This window comes from Coregonus lavaretus (assembly GCF_964263955.1).
Source record: "Coregonus lavaretus genome assembly, chromosome: 37".
Taxonomy (NCBI): Eukaryota; Metazoa; Chordata; class Actinopteri; order Salmoniformes; family Salmonidae; genus Coregonus; species Coregonus lavaretus.
In genome coordinates, this window is record NC_140024.1 from 27,829,798 (window position 1) to 27,851,452 (window position 21,655).

At 43.4% G+C, this 21,655-nt stretch overlaps 1 protein-coding gene across 1 annotated transcript; it reads left to right on the top strand.

The window, feature by feature from the left end:
* The first annotated feature begins 12,149 nt into the window (after positions 1–12,149).
* LOC311111603 (LRP chaperone MESD-like) lies at positions 12,150–20,560 on the top strand. The gene is made up of 3 exons (XM_084154373.1): positions 12,150–12,322; positions 12,855–13,087; positions 17,786–20,560. The coding sequence occupies exons 1-3, from the start codon at positions 12,164–12,166 to the stop codon at positions 18,054–18,056; spliced, it is 663 nt and encodes a 220-aa protein (XP_084010499.1). The 5' UTR covers positions 12,150–12,163; the 3' UTR covers positions 18,057–20,560.
* The last annotated feature ends 1,095 nt before the right edge of the window (positions 20,561–21,655 follow it).

Consider the following 21,655-nt stretch of genomic DNA (forward strand, 5'->3'; position numbering starts at 1 on the left):
TCTTTGCTGCGCTTTAATTTGGACTTTAATTTTGTGTTTCGTGTTTCACGACGCATTGGCTACGTTTCCACTTCCTGAGCTTGAGCTATTAATTACCAATGATGTAAATAAACCCTGGATTGCTAATGTTATTACATTTTAGTCATTTAGCAGACGCGCTTATCCAGAGCTACTTACAGTTAGTGAGTGCATTTTTTATTTATTTTTCATACTGGCCCCCGTGGGAATTGAACCCACAACCCTGGCGTTGCAAGCACCATGCTCTACCAACTGAGCTACACAGGGCCATTATGTATTGGCCATTGTGAGACTTTGAATCCACTGGAGCAGTCCTCCATAGGAATGAATGGAATTCTACAGTATTTCAAGTAAATGTTTTAAGGAGAAAATTACATGTATTTAAGTATTTTTGTTGTTGTTGTGGGGACAGTAACATTAGCAATCTCAAAAAAGTATACTTTAAGGATTTAAAAAATATATTTATATATCTTTTTATGTTTAGCTCACATAATATAATTTAAAAGTATGCGTTAAGGTGTCTGTAATATAATGAATGTGGCAAAAACAAATGTAGACATTAATAAACACATTTATATAGCTTTCTAAATATTTTTTACAACGTTGGGGGTGTGCCTAAATGGAGGCATGGTGACTTCAACACAGCACATCTAGTGTATCTATAAATCATTGGCAATAACTCATCTATTACACAGAATCAGCCAATCTGATTTAACTCACAACGAATGACATTAGGCTAAGGGCAACAATGTATTCTAAGAGATTGAACTATGATTTATTAATTTTTATTAAACGGTATTAAGACTATCTCAAAATAAGAGAAACAGACTACAGAACTCATGTTCTGTACCATAGCAGAAGCATATCATAGCCATGGATGCTTGCATTTTGTAAAGAGTGTGTAGGCCTATTTAATTTGAGTTTAAAAATGGTTTTACTGACGACCTTTCTTAGGCCTATTTCTGTATCTGTCTCAAATAGCACCCTATTCCCTACATAGTGCACTACTTTTGACCAGAGCCTATATGGCACTATATCGAGAATAAGGTCCCATTTGGGATGCAACCCAAATGGCACCACTCTTTCAAATCTCGTCATCATATCTGCAGAACATTTTGGGCCTTTGAATACTTGACAAAGTTCTTTATTCCTTGAAAACTATAAAATGCTATCCAGTACAGTTTGAGCAGGGTTGGTATCTCAGCATCCCTTGAGAAATATATTTCTATATACTTCAATGAGACAATTAACTGAAATCAACTGATTGAAAGTTATATATTTGTGTCACATCAATCTTATTATTTACAGACCTACATTTGGGAATTAATATAAATATAATATGGATATGTTTTATCACTCTGAAGGCTATGACTATTCTTTTTTTTTAATGTAAAAACAAAATGCTTTGAGTGTTTTTTTTCTTGATATAGCTGATACAAGTAATCTTATCATGCTGGTTTTGTGCATCATACAAGTATATAATAGTACATATATAGGTGTAATGTTATTTACTATGTGGATTGTGCTAATGGATTTCAAAAATATATAAACCCTACCGCCTTATGTTGTGCTCTGACTAGTCCAAGAGCCACAGTATTTACTATGGACGGCGAAATCTGACTCTTCTCTCTCTGTTAATGGTGGTGACATCACTGACATTGCCCACTCACAGAAGACAGAGAGGGTAAAGCTGGGATGTGAGGGAACCAATAGGAGAATGGAGAGAGGGACCAATACCTAAGGTACTCTAACCCCCGTAGGCTTGAACGGTTACGTACTGTCTGTTCACTGCAGTTACAAGAACTGTGAGTCACAGGGAAGTAGAATACCTGTAATGTATGTCAATGTAGTGTTGGATCTATTAGCTGTAGTATAATTGTGATTCAAAATAATTCAAAAGAACCAAAACCAAGGAGTACGGTATGACTCAACAAGTCTTATTTTATTCTATTCTATTCACAGCATACCTTCCAGACTCCTAGAGTCAGATAACAAGCAAGAAATGCAATACATGAACCGTCACAATGCAATACAGTGTGTGTGTGTGTGTGTGTGTGTGTGGAAAAAAATGTATGCACTCACTAACTGTATGTCGCTCTGGATAAGAGCGTCTGCTAAATGACTAAAATGTAAAAATATGTGTGTGTGTGAATCACTCTTCCACAGAGTCCTATAGTTTATGTAAACTCGTCATAAAAGCATTTTGCTACACCCACTATAACATCTGCTAAACACATGTATGTGACAAATAAAAATTGATTTGATTTGATAATCAACATGAAATATTTTTAAAATATATATATATATTTAATTTTATGCTACACTATTTTATCACTATCAGCCAATAAGTGTGGCCCTTTTTGTCTGAGGAGGTAGTGTGCTTTACTACAGGGAGGCTAAATAAGGTCTAAATAATATTCAAGTCACTAACGGTACCACTCAACCCCCAGACCTACACAGACAGCCCATCTGAGCAGAGCTGTGTGTGTGTGTGTGTGTGTGTGTGTGTGTGTGTGTGTGTGTGTGTGTGTGTGTGTGTGTGTGTGTGTGTGTGTGTGTGTGTGTGTGTGGAGACTGTGTCCATGTACGTTTGTGTGACACTGTGTGTGTGTTGTGTGTGTCTTGGAAGCAGACAGCCTAGCTTCTGCTGCTAAGGCCACAGGTTGTGCATTGTCAGTCTCTCTCACACACAGCTGCACAGGGCACGGTGCCATTGGGTGGAGTAGGCCGGAGAGGAAACGCTTCAGTTTCTGTCGACTGGCCCAATCTCTACTGAAGCACTACTGACCCCATGTACTGTGCTATAGCCTACACACTACAGGAGCATTTGAAAGAACAGGCATCCATCCAGTAAAGAGTGAAGTTGTAAGCTGAATGGTTCAAATCATACAGTGACTCAATCTTGGGGTACCCAAGCAGTAATAATAGTGGGTTGGACCCATAGAAATTGAATATGATATGTTTGTTTCCAAAATAAACCTGTGATGATATTGTGTTATGAATCATGTTTTCACATGTAAAAAGCTTATTGAATTGCATCTTATGTAGCTAGCCTTCAAAATGCTAACTACATTAAAAAAAAACATAAATAAAAACATATATTAAAACATTTTCCATAAAGTATATTTTTTTTAGATGACTATTGTTACTGTCCCCACTACAACAAAAAAATACTTAAATACATGTAATTTTGTCCTTGAAACATTTAATTGAAATACCGTAGAATTCCATTCATTCCTATGGAGGACTGCTTCTACTGGGGAGTGCCAACATGGCCGACTGGTGGCTTCAAAGCCTCTCAATGGCCAACATATGTCAACGTGTGCTGTATGTGGAAGGTGCGGGAATCAGGCGCAGGACACAGAAGCTTCGTACAACAGTCTTTAGTGAATCAATACGAGCAAAAGTGCCCGGAGACGAGCGATACGCACACAGGCGTAAACAAACAGGAAAAATACTAACGCGCACACCAAGTGCGAAAACCTCTCCTAAAACACAAGGAGGGAAAACCAATACCGACACGAAGACAGGAAGCTCAATAACACATGACTAACAAAACGAGAACTTATAGGACACATAATCAACGCTAACTAACCACAGGTGTACAACAATCAGACAAAAGCAAACGAACATAGAAACATACAACGGTGGTAGCTAGTACTCCGGGGACGACGACCGCCGAAACCTGCCCGAGCAAGGAGGAGGAGCAGCCTCGGCAGATTCCGTGACAGTACCCCCCCCTTGACGCGCGGCCCCAGCCGTGCGCCGACCCCGGCGACGACCAGGAGGACGCGGTGCAGGGCACGTAGGGTGACTACGGTGGAACTCAGTCAGGAGAGACGGGTCTAGGATGTCCCTCCTCGGCACCCAGCACCGCTCCTCCGGGCCGTACCCCTCCCACTCCACAAGATATTGGAGACCCCCCATCCGACGTCTCGAATCCAAGATGGACCGAACTGTGTACGCTGGAGCCCCCTCGATGTCCAATGGGGGCGGAGGAGTCTCTGCTATCTCACCTTCCTGGAGTGGACCAGCTACCACCGGCCTGAGAAGAGACACATGGAACGAGGGGTTAATATTCTTATACTCAATAGGTAGTAGTAACCTGTAACACACCTCGTTCAATCTCCTCAGGACTTTAAAGGGCCCTACAAACCGCCGACCCAGCTTCCGGCAGTGCAGGCGGAGGGGTAGGTTTCTGGTCGAGAACCAGACTCGATCTCCAGGTGCGTACACCGGCCCCTCACTGCGGTGGAGATCGGCGCTCGCTTTTTGTCGACGGATGGCCCGCTGCAGATGGACGTGTGCAGCGTTCCACGTCTCCTCCGAGCGCCCTACCCACTCATCCACCGCAGGGGCCTCGATCTGGCTCTGATGCCACGGTGCCAGAACCGGCTGGTAACCTAACACACATTGGAAAGGGGTTAGGTTGGTGGAGGAGTGGCGAAGAGAATTCTGGGCCATCTCTGCCCAGGGAATATACCTCGCCCACTCCTCCGGCCGGCCCTGGCAATACGACCTCAGAAACCTACCCACATCCTGGTTCACACGTTCTACCTGCCCATTACTCTCCGGATGGTACCCCGAGGTAAGGCTCACCGAGACCCCCAGGCGCTCCATGAACGCTCTCCAGACTCGGGAGGTGAACTGGGGACCTCGATCAGACACTATATCCTCGGGTACCCCGTAATGCCGGAAGACGTGGGTGAATAGTGCCTCAGCGGTCTGCAAGGCAGTGGGAAGACCTGGCATTGGGAGAAGACGACAGGCTTTAGAGAACCGATCCACAACGACCAGTATGGTTGTATTCCCCTGAGAGGGGGGAAGGTCTGTAACAAAGTCCACCGAGAGGTGAGACCAGGGTCGTTGTGGAACGGGCAGGGGTTGTAACTTACCCCTGGGCAGATGTCTGGGCGCCTTACACTGGGCGCACACCGAACAGGAGGAGACAAACCCTCACATCCCTGGCTAACGTTGGCCACCAGTACTTAGCGCTAAGGCAGTGCACTGTCCGGCCAATACCTGGATGTCCAGAGGAGGGTGACGTGTGAGCCCAATAAATAAGTCGATCCCGAACCTCGAGCGGAACGTACGTCCGACCCACCGGACACTGTGGAGGGCTAGGGTCGGTACGCAACGCCCGCTCGATTTCAGCATCGACCTCCCACACTACCGGTGCCACTAGACAAGACTCCGGCAGTATGGAAGTGGGCTCAACGGACCTCTCCTCTGTGTCATACCGCCGGGACAGGGCGTCTGCCTTACCGTTCTGGGACCCAGGGATGTACGTAATTTTAAATACAAACCGGGTTACAAACATGTTCCACCGAGCCTGGCGAGGGTTCAGTCTCCTAGCTGCCCGAATGTACTCCAGGTTACGGTGGTCAGTCAAAATGAGAAAAGGGTGTTGAGCCCCCTCAAGCCAATGTCTCCACACCTTTAGGGCTTGAACCACGGCTAACAGCTCCCTGTCTCCTACGTCATAATTCCACTCCGCCGGGCTGAGATTTTTAGAGTAGAAAGCACAGGGGCGGAGTTTAGGTGGCGTGCCGGACCGTTGTGATAGCACGGCCCCTGTACCGGCCTCAGATGCGTCTACCTCTACCTGAAATGGTAAGGCGGGATCCGGATGCGCAAGCACTGGAGCCGAGGTAAACAGGGCCTTCAGTCTCCCAAATGCCCTGTCCGCCTCCGCTGACCACTGCAATCGCACCGGACCCCCCTTCAGAAGAGACGTTATGGGAGCTGCCACCTGTCCAAAACCCCGGATAAACCTCCGGTAGTAATTCGCAAAAACCAAGAACCGCTGCACCTCTTTCACGGTGGTTGGGGTTTGCCAATTACGCACGGCTGATACCCGGTCAACCTCCATCTTCACCCCTGACGCGGATAACTGATAACCCAGAAAGGAGACCAACTCCTGGAAAAACAGACATTTCTCTGCCTTGACATACAGGTCGTGCTCCAACAGCCTACCCAACACGCGACGCACCAGGGCTACATGCTCGTCTCGGGTAGGCGAGTAAACCAGGATGTCATCTATGTACACGACCACACCCTGCCCCTAATGTATCTGAAAATCTCATCCACGAAGGATTGGAAGACTGAAGGAGCATTCATCAACCCGTATGGCATGACGAGATACTCGTAATGACCCGAGGTGGTACTAAATGCCGTTTTCCATTCATCGCCCTCCCTAATGCGCACCAAGTTATATGCGCTCCTGAGATCCAGTTTCGTGAAGAAACAGGCTCCGTGCACTCCCAATCAGAGGGAGTGGATAACTGTACTTCACAGTGATCTGATTGAGACTACGGTAATCTATGCACGGGCGCAACCCTCTATCCTTTTTCTTCACAAAAAAGAAGCTTGAGGACGCAGGAGAAGTGGAGGGCCGCATGTATCCTTGTCTTAGAGATTCGGCTATGTAAGTTTCCATAGCCCTCTTCTCCTCTTGGGACAGAGGATACACATGGCTCCACGGAAGCGCTGCTCCTGCCTGGAGGTCTATCGCACAATCCCCCTGTCTATGAGGAGGCAAACGCGTCGCCCTCGATTTACTAAACACAAGTGCCAAATCCTCATACTCAGTGGGAATGCGCAGTGAGGACACCTGGTTTGGACTCTCCACCGAGGTCGCCCCCACGGAAACACCCAAACATCTCCTCTCACACTGAGTATGACCGCCGAAACCTGCCCGAGTAAGGAGGAGGAGCAGCCTCGGCAGATTCCGTGACAACATATAGATGGGTTAGCTGACAACGTCATGAAAACCATGCTAATTCTTCAATGGGGCAGAAGTCCATGAGTTGTTGTGATTCTGGATATCCAGATTGCTACCAACAATGACAAAAAACTGCCATGTGTGGAATCGGAAGTGACTCGTTTCAGCTAGTTTGATCTTGTTCTTGATACCATGTCTTGTGAGGTGTTTTGACTGATTTCATGTCAATGCTAATATAGCAAAAATGTGCTAGCTAGCTAACCAACAACTGTAACGATGTATTTGAGAGACAACAGTGGCATGTATTAATGGATGCCAAGGGAAGCCAGGCTTTTACAAATTACAGAAAAAAAATAAAAAAACATTCAATAATGTATATTTTGTCTCTTTGTTTTTCATAATTGTCCTTCAATTCGCAAGAGGCTGAATGTATCTCCCTGGAGAAAGCATCCGAGCGAGTGAAACAGTACCTCTGTTCTCTGTCTCTGTACAGTATGTGTAGGTCAAAAAGAGAATTACATTGTTGCCGCCTGTAATGTTGAATTGCAAAAATGCAAGGGAAGCCAGTGAGCATTTGGCCTCCCTTGATAAAAAAAAAGTATAAAATAATAGCCAGTCAGCATTGAGCTAAACTGAGTGACCTCAACTATGAATGGTCCTGGCACACCAAAAAAAAAGTGTCAAGGGAAGCCAGTTTGGATTTGGCTTCACACCAATCACATCACATCGAGAGCAAAATGTAATTGACAGAAAGAATTTGAAATGTTGCATCTCATTGTGTTGTTGTCCTCTGGTGGCTAGCTAAAATGGTCCCTTTCCTAAATTAGCCATGGATGGAGATAGGGATTTGGACTTGTATTTTTACTTAATTCTCCGTACTGGCCAATGATTATAATGTTGATTCTGATCAGACTATAACTTCATACATTGTGTCCCTGGCCTGAGAGGATGGAAGTTCAATATGTAGCTAAATGTAGTAGGCTAATGTTAACTAGCTGGCTCATCGTTGCCCATTAAAGGAAGTTAGGCTAGCGAGCAAGCATTTCAGCCAGGTAGCCTAGGACAACAAAAACTAAAAGTATGTGTATGACAGAGTCATAGACCGTTTCATCAACATCAAAGAGAGGAGGATGGCATTGGCATTTCTCTACAAGTAGGGTGAATCAACATGTATTTTCTACTTGCACAAACACACACACACACACACACACACACAGTGGTTGAAAAAGTACCCAATTGTCATACTTGAGTAAAAGTAAAGATACCTTAATAGAAAATGACTCAAGTAAAAGTCACCCAGAAAACTTCTACTTGAGTAAAAGTCTAAAAGTAATTGGTTTAAAATATACTTAAGTATCAAAAGTAAAAGTATAAACCATTTCAAATTCCTTATATTAAGCAAACCAAACGGCTGAATTTTCTTATTTGTTTTATTTATGGATAGCCAGGGGCACACTCCAACACTCAGACATAATTTACAAACGAAGCATGTGTGTTTAGTGAGTCCGCCAGATCAGAGGCAGTAGGGATGACCAGGGATGTTCTGTTGATAAGTGTGTGAATTGGACCATTATCCTGTCCTGCTAAGCCTTCAAAATGTTACAAGTACTTTTGGGTGTCAAGGAAAATGTATGGAGTAGAAAGTACAATATTCTCTTAAGGAATGTGGTTAAGGAAAAGTAAAAGTAGTTAAAAATATAGATAATAAAGTAAAGTACAGATACCCCAAAAAATAAGTAGTACTTTAAAGTATTTTTACTTAAGTACTTTACACCACTGCATGCACACACGCACGCGCGCACACACACACACACACACACAAATCAGAACCATGGACAGCCACATCATATTTAGCTTACGTGGATTGGACTAAATTGTTTTTGGTATCTTTTAGTTGTCACTGTATTAGACTAAGCATAGGTGATTTGATGATGTTGAAATGTTGTAGTTGAAATGGTGCTGGAATAGTGGAGGCAGCTCCTTTTTTCTTTATGACTTGCGGTAACTCTCAGTGGTTCTAAATCAATAGTTGTTTTGTAGTCCGAAAATGTTGGAAACATTAACTTGCTTGACCATGCTGTAGGTCATGTAACTGTTTGTTACATGCAATATGCTTTGTGGACTTCACCAGACAGAGGTTGCTCTCCGGTTTTGTGATGAAACAAAGGTGTGGTTGAATTTATTCTGCCACTGTGTCTTCTTATATCACAGTGACAAGGCATATGAACTAACAGGATTTATAGAGCAAACAACACAATTATCACAACATAGGTTTTAATATGGCTTTTTTGTCTGGCTTGGCTTTCCCAGTGATTTTACCAAAGTATAGCTACTGAGAGACAAGTGCTCATTGTGCAAATGTATGTTTTCAATAAACATTGGAGACTAAATATAGTTTACATGTTGTCAACAACCAACAACCCGACCCATAGTTGAGCACACATCAATCAATCAATCAATCAATTTTATTTTATATAGCCCTTCTTACATCAGCTAATATCTCGAAGTGCTGTACAGAAACCCAGCCTAAAACCCCAAACAGCTAGTAATGCAGGTGTAGAAGCACGGTGGCTAGGAAAAACTCCCTAGAAAGGCGAAAACCTAGGAAGAAACCTAGAGAGGAACCAGGCTATGAGGGGTGGCCAGTCCTCTTCTGGCTGTGCCGGGTGGAGATTATAACAGAACCATGCCAAGATGTTCAAAAATGTTCATAAGTGACAAGCATGGTCAAATAATAATCAGGAATAAATCTCAGTTGGCTTTTCATAGCCGATCATTAAGAGTTGAAAACAGCAGGTCTGGGACAGGTAGGGGTTCCATAACCGCAGGCAGAACAGTTGAAACTGGAATAGCAGCAAGGCCAGGCGGACTGGGGACAGCAAGGAGTCACCACGGCCGGTAGTCCCGACGTATGGTCCTAGGGCTCAGGTCTCTCAGTTGGCTTTTCATAGCCGATCATTAAGAGTTGAAAACAGCAGGTCTGGGACAGGTAGGGGTTTCGTAGCCGCAGGCAGAACAGTTGAAACTGGAATAGCAGCAAGGCCAGGCGGACTGGGGACAGCAAGGTGTCATCATGCCCGGTAGTCCTGACGTATGGTCCTAGGGCTCAGGTTCTCAGAGAGAAAGAGAGAACGAGAGAATTAGAGAGAGCATACTTAAATTCACACAGGACACTGGATAAGACAGGAGAAGTACTCCAGGTATAACCAACTAACCCCAGCCCCCCGACACATAAACTACTGCAGCATAAATACTGGAGGCTGAGACAGGAGCGGTCCGGAGACACTGTGGCCCCATCCGAAGAAACCCCCGGACAGGGCCAAACAGGAAGGATATAACCCCACCCACTCCGCCAAAGCACAGCCCCCGCACCACTAGAGGGATATCCCCAACCACCAACTTACAATCCTGAGACAAGGCCGAGTATAGCCCACAGAGGTCTCCACCACAGCACAAACCAAGGGGGGGGCGCCAACCCAGACAGGAAGATCACGTCAGTAACTCAACCCACTCAAGTGACGCACCCCTCCCAGGGACGGCATGAAAGAGCACCAGCAAGCCAGTGACTCAGCCCCTGCAACAGGGTTAGAGGCAGAGAACCCCAGTGGAGAGGGGAACCGGCCTGGCAGAGACAGCAAGGGCTGTTCGTTGCTCCAGCCTTTCCGTTCACCTTCACACTCCTGGGCCAGACTACACTCAATCATATGACCTACTGAAGAGATAAGTCTTCAGTAAAGACTTAAAGGTTGAGACCGAGTCTGCGTCTCTCACATGGGTAGGCAGACTGTTCCATAAAAATGGAGATCTATAGGAGAAAGCCCTGCCTCCCGCTGTTTGCTTAGAAATTCTAGGGACAATTAGGAGGCCTGCGTCTTGTGACCGTAGCGTACGTATCGGTTTTGTTGCTAAACAACCAACCCTTCCATAGCATCAGCAATCCAGGGTTTATATACATCATTTGATAGGCCCTTTTCACGTGACGTCAGACAACTTCCGTTCTGCCGCGATGCAGGTTATGTTTACATCCGGTGTCGCTTAGGAACGCTTAGCTAGTAGCACATCATTATGGAGTTCACCCAGTCCCTTTCACATCTGCCACCAATACGACTTAACGACGTAGAACGACTTGCTGACAAGTGGTCCCTTACTTCAAGATCGAAGCTTGATAAAGGCTACAAGTTCTTCGTTGAAGGTTACCTGTTTGATTATGAAGGTACGTGTTTATCTTTATTTAGCTTAAATTAGCCCTATGCTAGCGAAGGTTATGAGCTGACGAGTTTCTGTTTTTCAGCCTCTTTTTAATATTACTGCTGTTTGTATCGACCGTAAGATAAGAGTCAGTAATGTATTAATGGCTAATGCTGCGCCCTTTCTCCAAATCACTGTATTGAAACAGTCTCAAGTGTAGTTAAATTATTAAACATTTTGTACAAGTAATATATTATTGGATTACAGTAGTATTACGTTTAACGCTGTCTACCTATCCTTACCCCAATCATTCCAGTGGAATCTAGACGGCACTGATCCCTGTTTAATACGGATCCGTCCACTGGCCGATGTGTATCTATCCTCAGGGGGAAAGTGCTGACTGCAAACAAAGGTGCTCCCACGAAGAATCTTAAAACTTGGTCCCTCATCTCTCCTGATCGCCCTCACCCAACGGGCACGTATTTCTCCATCAACAGGGAAATCGTGAAAACTCAGATACGGGAATTTCTGTTTGTTGTTTGAACAAAATGGTACACTGCAATAGCATCTTCTCGAAGATTGTGCCATGCTTCGGTGTTGGATGGGATACTGTTGCGATACAGACACCGGGAGAAAAGAAACAGCTAAATTAACATTCAGCTTTGACCAGGAATCAATATTTATCTAGCTATCATGCACAACAGTATTTGAATAGGTGAGTTACTATACATTCATGAATAAACTAACTGCCTAACAAAGGGTTAGATAGCTAGCTAAGTAAACTTGTTACATTACAGCCAGGCAGCAATGTAACGCTACCTTTTAACGTTATCGGTATCTGGTACTAAGTTGTTGTTAGCTAACGTTAGCCCACTTTTAAGTAACTAAGGCAGTGAACAATTATGAATTAACAATAACGTTAGCAAGTTACAAACCATTGCATATACGTAAACATTATTACTCTTAACTTTACTAATTTAACTTAAACGTACCTTTTGGAATTTCTTCAAGTAGCTAGCTTGCTAGTTAGTGGTCAACAGTTGTATTTTCGTTGAGAAGTCTCAGGTTACGGGCGAACGGAAGTGAAGTTAACCTGCTACGCGGAAAGGCGGAAGTTAGATGACGTCATCGTGAAAAGGGCCTATTGTAACCAATCCCCATTTCCTTCGTCACGTACCCTCCACGTCCTCTGAGGAAACACTCTCAGCCAATCACCGTTCACCATCTGTAAGCATGGCGGCGGACTTCAGGTGGAGATGTGCTGTGCTTTTGCTCTGTACGTATTTTATATGTATTTTAGCAACGGACGGTGAAAATAACAAGCCCAAGAAGAAGAAAGATATCCGAGATTACAATGATGCCGATATGGCACGGCTTTTGGAGGAATGGGAGGTAAACAACACGCTTTTAATTCGGTTAATAGCCGTTTTTCAGTTACCTAGACAGCTACTGTAGCTAGCTTCTCAGCTAACTAAATAGCTCATCAGAAAGCTAGCTAAATAACATGACCAACATATTTCCTGTCTGATCTTCGTAGCTTGCTAGATAGTTACTTGACCAAAAATATTGCTCAGTCCTGATAAGGTATAGCTATCACGCAACATCATAGCTATAGTCCATTGTTATTGTACTAAATAACTAGCTAACCTTAACCAGCTAAGTTAGCTATACGTTAGTTAATGAGTGAACAAGCTAACGTTAGTTTCACGTGATAGATTCTTTGTAGCTTGGTATCCCCTCGTTTCACTCGCCACACCAAACTTTCTTTGATATCTAGCTAGTTAACAAGGATAGGAACAGAATAGTAAATTAGCTATCTGAACGAATAGCTTTGTCTTTGCATTACTGAAGCACTTGTAGTCAATGATATCATTCATTGTGTAATATCTAAAACTCAGTCATATCTCCTCCCCGCTTCCTTCAGAAAGACGACGACATCGAGGAGGGCGACCTCCCTGAGCACAGACGGTCCCCACCGCCTATCGACTTCTCCAAGGTGGACGCTTCTAAGCCAGAGGAGCTGCTGAAGATGTCCAAGAAGGGAAAAACTCTGATGGTGTTTGCCACGGTGGCGGGAGAGCCTACGGAGAAGGAGACTGAGGAGGTGACCAGTCTGTGGCAGAGCAGCCTCTTCAACGCCAACTTTGACATCCAGAGGTAGGCCTAGGCTTTAGTCTAATGCCGCATTTCTCAAACCTTTCCTCCTCCTCTTCTCCTTCTTCTTCTATTGTATAATGGTGGTCCGCAAACCTATTGTGCTGGAGTGTGCAATCTATCACAGTTGGCCTAATTCTGTACAATTAAGATTTGTTTAAAAAAAAAAAAAAAAAAAAAATCACTACAAATTTCGAACAAATTCTCCCCCTCCCAAAAACCCTCCCAAGCTCTTCAAACTTTATCTCTATCATATTGAGACAATCTATCTTTAGGATTATTTAGCATTTAAAAAATCATGTTGAAAGTAACATCTGTTACCCCCAATAACTCTGTTGCCGTATCACAATAATCTTCAACCTGGCATTTCTGCTTTCCACAATCCGAGTCGTGGTGATCATCTTTCCAATGAAGGCTATGAAGTCAGTTTGATGTATTATCAAAGTGTCCTTTAACACAGCACATTAGAGCTGAGCAATATGGCCTACAAATCCGATCTCTATTTATTTATTTTTATTTTTATTAATTTTTTAACTTATGGGCGATTCACATATCAACTTTTTAAAAAAAATTCTCAAAATAAGCTTTGTTTCACAATTAAAGGTCAAATACACTGCATTTCAAACAGTCAGCAATAATCGAATTAATTCACGGCTTGTAAAATTATACCTAGGCTAAATATAAGCTTTCAACCATGAGACCTACTAATAATTGAATTATTTTATCAAAATAGTTTAACCTGCTTTTTTCCAATAATCACTTATCTGGCTTTCAAGTCTATGAAGATGCCCTTTTTGTTACAAATGTAACCTGAACCATGCACATCCATTAATAATGACCAACTTCTGGTAGCAGGCAATATAGAAAATTAACAGGTCTCATAAACAATCTCTCAATCACAAGCCCACCTGCAAGTGACAGGGTTTGTACGGTCATGAAAATCCTGGAATGGAATTTTTTATAGTGTTTTCCAGGCCTGGAAAAGTGTTGGAAAATGATCAAATCTGAAAAGTCTGGAAAAATATTGTAATAATTTATGTTAATGTAATTTATTTAGATAGTCTCGGAATTACACTTTAGCGCGTCTGTGTTTGCGTGCATCACCTACATATGTGCAAGACGAGTGGGCCGTTGCTCAAGGAGAGCGAGACAGTCGGACATTTGCAGCAGCAGGTAGGCCTTTAAATAGAGAACAGACTAATAACTAGGTAGCCAATTCAAAACATATTTTGTACTCTAGTTAACTGTTTAGCTATTATTAGCATGTTTTCGTCATGTCCTAGTGGGCTAAACTCCAATTCCATCTGTCAACATCTATATGATCCCTGTAGTGAGAAGCCAGCTAATCTTTATATTTAAAGTCTAGCCAACTTGGATCTACTTGTTTGCTAACAAGGTAGAACAGTCAAACTGTTATGAATACACCCTCCTGTCCGTCTCCAACTGTTTGAACCACATAGCCTGTTCACTTTGTTTAGATGTTGAAATCAAGTGGCCTACCTGGATAAGAAGATGCTTATTTCTCAGAATGAGAAGGAGTTGCCAATTCCTGATACAAATGTGTATTTTTATGCTCATTGCACATTTATAAATCACAGACCAGACAGCTAGCGCATAAGTCTGTGGCTAAAATGCTGCTAGGTTCTGCTCTGTTCAACATTTTGTGAGTTGAGACATAAAAATGGTATCATTAAAGGTTCAGTTCTCCTCCATTACAGTAAAATAATGTCTCTATGTGTTTCGGTGTCCACATGACCGATTTACGTTGGACCAAACATCAAATGCAAATAGCTAGTTTTAAACTGCTTGTTTTCAGAGTGGAAGAAGTTTACATTATATGACCAAAACTATGTGGACACCTGCTCGTCGAACATCTCATTCCAAAATAATGGCCATTAATATGGAGTTGGTCCCCCTTTTGCTGCTATTACAGCCTCCACTCTTCTAGGAAGGCTTTCCACTAGATGTTGGAACATTGCTGCGGGGACTTGCTTCCATTCAGCCACGAGCATTAGTGAGGTCGGGCAATGATGTTGGGCGATTAGGCCAAGAGTGTGCAAAGCTGTCATCAAGGCAAAGGGTGGCTATTTGAACAATCTGAAATATAAAATATGTTTTGATTTGTTTAACACTTTTTGGGTTACTACATGATTCCATATGTGTTATTGCATAGTTTTGATGTCTACACTATTATTCTACAAAGTAGAAAATAGTAAAAAATAATGAAAAACCCTTGAATGAGCAGGTGTTCTAAAGCTTTTGACTAGTACTGTACCTTTGTACATAGTCTATATTTTGTGTCAGGGGAAGGGGCTTGGCGTCTGTGTGCGAGTGGGAAGAGTGGGAAGGTGACAGTAAACACAGCACAGAAGGAGGGGGGGCTTGGTGTGCCAGTGGGAAGGTGCACAGTGAACACAGCACAGAAGGAGGGGGGGCTTGGTGTGCCAGTGGGAAGGTGCACAGTGAACACAGCACAGAAGGAGGGGGGGCTTGGTGTGCCAGTGGGAAGGTGACAGTAAACACAGCACAGAAGGAGGGGGGGCTTGGTGTGCCAGTGGGAAGGTGCACAGTGAACACAGCACAGAAGGAGGGGGGGCTTGGTGTGCCAGTGGGAAGGTGACAGTGAACACAGCACAGAAGGAGGGGGGGCTTGGTGTGCCAGTGGGAAGGTGCACAGTGAACACAGCACAGAAGGAGGGGGGGCTTGGTGTGCCAGTGGGAAGGTGAACAGTGAACACAGCACAGAAGGAGGGGGGGCTTGGTGTGCCAGTGGGAAGGTGAACAGTGAACACAGCACAGAAGGAGGGGGGGCTTGGTGTGCCAGTGGGAAGGTGCACAGTGAACACAGCACAGAAGGAGGGGGGGCTTGGTGTGCCAGTGGGAAGGTGACAGTAAACACAGCACAGAAGGAGGGGGGGCTTGGTGTGCCAGTGGGAAGGTGCACAGTGAACACAGCACAGAAGGAGGGGGGGCTTGGTGTGCCAGTGGGAAGGTGCACAGTGAACACAGCACAGAAGGAGGGGGGGCTTGGTGTGCCAGTGGGAAGGTGCACAGTGAACACAGCACAGAAGGAGGGGGGGCTTGAATAACAACAAAAAAATCCAGAAAAGAGACAGAATAACAACAACAACAAAAACAGAAAAACGCATTTCAAAAATGTTATAAATTGATTTGCATTTTAATGAGGGAAATAAGTATTTGACCCCTCTGCAAAACATGACTTAGTACTTGGTGGCAAAACTCTTGTTGGCAATCACAGAGGTCAGACGTTTCTTGTAGTTGGCCACCAGGTTTGCACACATCTCAGGAGGGATTTTGTCCCACTCCTCTTTGCAGATCTTCTCCAAGTCATTAAGGTTTTGAGGCTGACGTTTGGCAACTCGAACCTTCAGCTCCCTCCACAGATTTTCTATGGGATTAAGGTCTGGAGACTGGCTGAGCCACTCCTTTGTTGCCTTGGCCGTGTGTTTTGGGTCATTGTCATGCTGGAATACCCATCCACAACCCATTTTCAATGCCCTGGCTGAGGGAAGGAGGTTCTCACCCAAGATTTGATGGTACATGGCCCCGTCCATCGTCCCTTTGATGCGGTGATGTTGTCCTGTCCCCTTAGCAGAAAAACACCCCGAATGCATAATGTTTCCACCTCCATGTTTGACGGTGGGAATGGTGTTCTTGGGGTCATAGGCAGCATTCCTCCTCCTCCAAACACGGCGAGTTGAGTTGATGCCAAAGAGCTCGTTTTTGGTCTCATCTGATCACAACACCCAGTTCTCCTCTGAATCATTGGCAAATTTCAGACGGGCATGTATATGTGCTTTCTTGAGCAGGGGGACCTTGTGGGCACTGCAGTATTTCAGTCCTTCACGGCGTAGTGTGTTACCAATTGTTTTCTTGGTGACTATGGTCCCAGCTGCCTTGAGATCATTGACAAGATCCTCCCGTGTAGTTCTGGGCTGATTCCTCACCGTTCTCATGATTATTGCAACTCCACGAGGTGAGATCTTGCATGGAGCCCCAGGCCGAGGGAGATTGACAGTACTTTTGTGTTTCTTCCATTTACGAATAATCGCACCAACTGTTGTCACTTTCTCACCAAGCTGCTTGGCGATGGTCTTGTAGCCCATTCCAGCCTTGTGTAGGTCTACAATCTTGGCCCTGACATCCTTTAGAGCTCTTTGGTCTTGGCCATGGTGGAGAGTTTGGAATCTGATTGATTGATTGCTTCTGTGGACAGGTGTCTTTTTATACAGGTAACAAGCTGAGATTAGGAGCACTCCCTTTAAGAGTGTGCTCCTAATCTCAGCTCGTTACCTGTATAAAAGACACCTGGGAGCCAGAAATCTTTCTGATTGAGATGGGGTCAAATACTTATTTCCCTCATTAAAATGCAAATCAATTAAATATTTTTGACATGCGTTTTTCTGGATTTTTTTGTTGTTATTCTGTCTCTCACTGTTCAAATAAACCTACCATTAAAATTATAGACTGATCATTTCTTTGTCAGTGGGCAAACATACAAAATCAGCAGGGGATCAAATACTTTCTTCCCTCACTGTACATAACCTAACACACTAATGCGTATCCAAACAAAAATGTTGACAATAGATTTGTTCATTATTGTAAACAGGAAAGGTTTTCTTTATTCCCAGATTCAAGACTAATGTCCCGTGTTGTCCCTCCTCTCCCCTCGTGCTGTAGGTTCGTGGTGGGCTCCAACCGGGTCATCTTCATGCTGCGAGACGGCAGCTTCGCCTGGGAGGTCAAGGACTTCCTGGTGGCCCAGGAGCGCTGCGCCGAGGTCACCGTGGAAGGTCAGGTGTTCCCCGGGAAGGCCGCCAAGGAAGATGGCAGCGCCAAGGCAAAGCAGCAGAATGAAGTGAACACCAAAAAGAAGGGCAAGAAGAAGTCGGAGGGCAAGAAACCCGACCTGGACGGCAACAGAGCAAGTAAAGCCAAGGTTGAACTGTGATTGGCTGATGATTGAGAGAGGGAGAGAGAGAGAGCGAGAGAGAGAGAGATGGGATTGACAGAACAATCACAGGGCCTGTCCAGAACAGAAACAACCCCTAGCTTCTTTCACTTAAGTATTTCAGATCTGAGGCCAATGGTTAAAAGCAAAATGCATTTGACTACTACCTATCCTTTCAATCAGGCTTTATGGAGCTGCTACAGATCTGCAGACACTGAAGTGGTAGAGGCTAGGGGAAGGGACTTGGAGAGAGGTCCAACGGTGACTCAGCACAAGTTAGTTTTGTGGCAGTCTGTACTCTATCAAGCCTATTAAATCCAGGGTCAATGACTGACCTCAGAGCAGGTGTTAAAGTGTAGCGTTGAGGTTTACAGTGTCTTTTACACACCTGTCACTGAGTCTGAAGGTCAACATGTTATTTTGTACGGCTTGTCAATGACTTGTCTCTTTTACAATGTAGGGGCTGTGTCAGAGAATGTGAAAAATTGTATTTTGAAACGAGTTATGAATCCAACCAGTGCTTCAATATTACTTTTTGTCATTGTTTTCCACTATACTGTTCGACAAGCAGTACATTTATTAGAGGCATTGTATTTCATTATTCCAATAAAACATTTAAGTAATACAGGAAATGATTTGAGCACAAACTGATTTTCCTACATGTGCCAAAACCACTGATTTTAGAATTGAGAAAGGCCAAGTACTGCACTACGTAGGGAATGGGGTGTGTCATTAGGGACACACACATAGATAACTGTTGATTTCTTGTGTTCACCTTCAATAATACAGTTGAGTTCAGTATTGACTTGTAGCATACAATTGCAGTGGTCACATTGTACATGGATCTTCACTAAATTACAGAATAAAATGATTTTCTTTCTTTGTCAATCCTCTGAAAAGGGAGTCCTTGTTGGTTAAGTGAATGGGTTGCTTTGTGTAATATGACAACTGAGACATCTCCTCATCCTATTTTACCATTTTCCTCTTTTCGTCCCTGTCTTTTCGTCCCATTTCTCACACTTCTTATTCTGGCGTAGCTGTCTGCCACATCCCTGAAGGGGGGTGTGTGTGTGTGTGAACACATTCCGCTTGGAAGGAGCAACAAATAAATGTAACTTGATAGTCAAGTCCAGTCCACTGCGTTATGAGACTATCTGCCTGTCCATACAGACTCCCTCCAACTGTGTTGGGATTTGTATTGTCATGTTCTGTGTATCCCGTCTGGCATGTTATCTAAACGCTGGTGGACCGGAAGGAATGATGTTAAGCCTAGATTCAATCAGTTCAGCATTAACCTGCTATAACCAACAAACTTTCAGTTTTTAGTTTTCTGATATAATACTTGGGCTGGATTCAATCCTTATCATCTAAGTATCATGGAAGATCCACGTTAAAATGTAAAGGTAATTTCCCATTGAGTGGACATGCAGCGTTTACTGTTAACGCAGTCTCCGCGAGAGCCGGGGAACATTGCCTTATAATTGTCAATCACGCTATAAAGCGGATCTTCAGCACTACGGATTGAGTAGAGCGCCTGATTTTTCCTTTACATAAGCCAACAGAGCCCCAGTGTTGTGTTTTAGAAGCAAGTAGGAAGCTCACAGTGTTACTGGGAGCTGGAGCACTGCAGAGGATTGGAGGCATCCGCTTAACGAGTCCTCTCTCTAGCGCTCGCACTCTCTCAGCATGTGAGCATAGCTCGGCATTCCACAATGATTTATAATGGGCCTGGAACCACACCCTTTACTCTGAACACACACACACAAAGGAACCAGTGCATGAGAACCAATGGGGCTGGAGCCAACCATTGCCCCTTGCTGATGGTAATTCCAACCTCCAGAACCCATTAACTTCTCCAATAACGCTGCAAACGGCACCCTATTACCTAGTGCACGTCTTTTGACCAGGGCCCATAGGGAATAGGGTGCCGTTTGGGACAAAGCCTAAGAATCCCAAACCAAAGTGTCTGTTGAAACGTGTAGGCTAATGGTTGAAATGTGGAACTGATGTGTTTCTTGGTTCAAACAATAATTGGATAACCGGTAGTAGAACATCAGAAATGTGTTACCGGAACGTTAACTGGTGTTTCTTTGCAGAAAGTCTTTATTGAGGTGCGCGCGCACACACACACACACACACACACACACACACACACACACACACACACGCACGCTTATAAATTCAGAGTAACACTCGGTTCAGTTATTGATTTATTTCTGTACAAAAGTCATTTAAAGATGTTAAGTCATGACATTTAATTACTTTACAAGCCCAAGTCACATATAGTACATCACATCCATTTGGTGTAGGGTTAAAACAAAACAACGCGGTACCCACGATGGGTCATATTATGTCATATAGCAGTGTTTAGTATGATTGTTTTGAAATGATATAGTATTATTTTTCTTACATACAATTCAGGACCAGAATACATTACAACTCAAAAGATGTCCCTTGTAGATTTTGTTCAATTGTGTCTGTACAATAAATAAGTATAAAATATATCTCTGTTATCAATCTGTGGAATTTTTAAAAACACATTTAAACATACAAAACACTAACAACTACCACGTCCGAAAAAAGACCAGCTATTTCGGGCAAAGGGAAACGTTTATCTGATTCTTGCCAGATTTGTTGAAAAATCGCTAATTTATAATCAATTTATAAATTGCTTAAATAACATTTATAGTTTTGATTTGGGAATATTGTCTAAGACCAGATACCACTTTAGAAGTGATCAAAAAATGTCCTTGGATATATTCAGGATCATTTTGGGGTTTCTTTACATGCTGGTATGTTTAATAAAACACAGACCGATGGACCACACACGTTGATATGAACAGTTATATGAAACCAAACATTGCACAATATCAAGTTAAAGATCTAGAGCTCTCACATACAGCACAGGGAAACAGCTTCTCTGGAATGGAATCTTAGGGCCAGATGGACTAAATGTTTGCACCTGGTGCAAAGTCTGGTGCAAAGTTTGCACCTGTTTTTTATTCAGTAGGAGGGTAACACACACACACAAAAACAACAACATTAAATTGTCTTCATTTACCTAAAAAATGTATTCTGTTCATCATAAAAGGTCCAATGCAGCCGTTTTTATCTCAATAGCAAATCATTTCTGGGTAACAATTCAGTACCTTGTTTTTAATAAAAATGGTCAAAATGAAATAAAAATAGCTTCTTAGCAAAGAGCAATTTCTCAAGCAAGGATTTAGCTAGGACTGGCTGGGAGTGGTCTATGTTGGGAGGGGAAAACTGAAAACTAGCTGTTATTGTCAGAGAGGTTTTGAACTCTCTTTGTTATTGGTCTATTAACTAATTTACAAAACTCCATCCCACCAAAACAGGCTGAAATTTCAGGTGGTCTTTTCAAACAGCTCTTACACTAAAAGGGCATTATCATAATTTCACAGTATTATTCCAACCTCAGTGTGGAAATACAGTACCAGTCAAAAGTTTGGACACACCTACTCATTCAAGGGTTTTTCTTTATTTTTTACTATTTTCTACATTGTAGAATAATAGTGAAGACATCAAAACTATGAAATAACACATATGGAATCATGTAGTAACCAAAAAAAGTGTTA

Coding starts and splice junctions, on each gene's coding strand:
- LOC311111603 (XM_084154373.1), top strand. CDS start 12,164: ATGGCGGCGGACTTCAGGTGGAGATGTGCTGTGCTTTTGCTCTGTACG. Junction 12,323..12,854: donor GGCTTTTGGAGGAATGGGAG/GTAAACAACACG, acceptor CGCTTCCTTCAG/AAAGACGACGACATCGAGGA. Junction 13,088..17,785: donor GCCAACTTTGACATCCAGAG/GTAGGCCTAGGC, acceptor CTCGTGCTGTAG/GTTCGTGGTGGGCTCCAACC.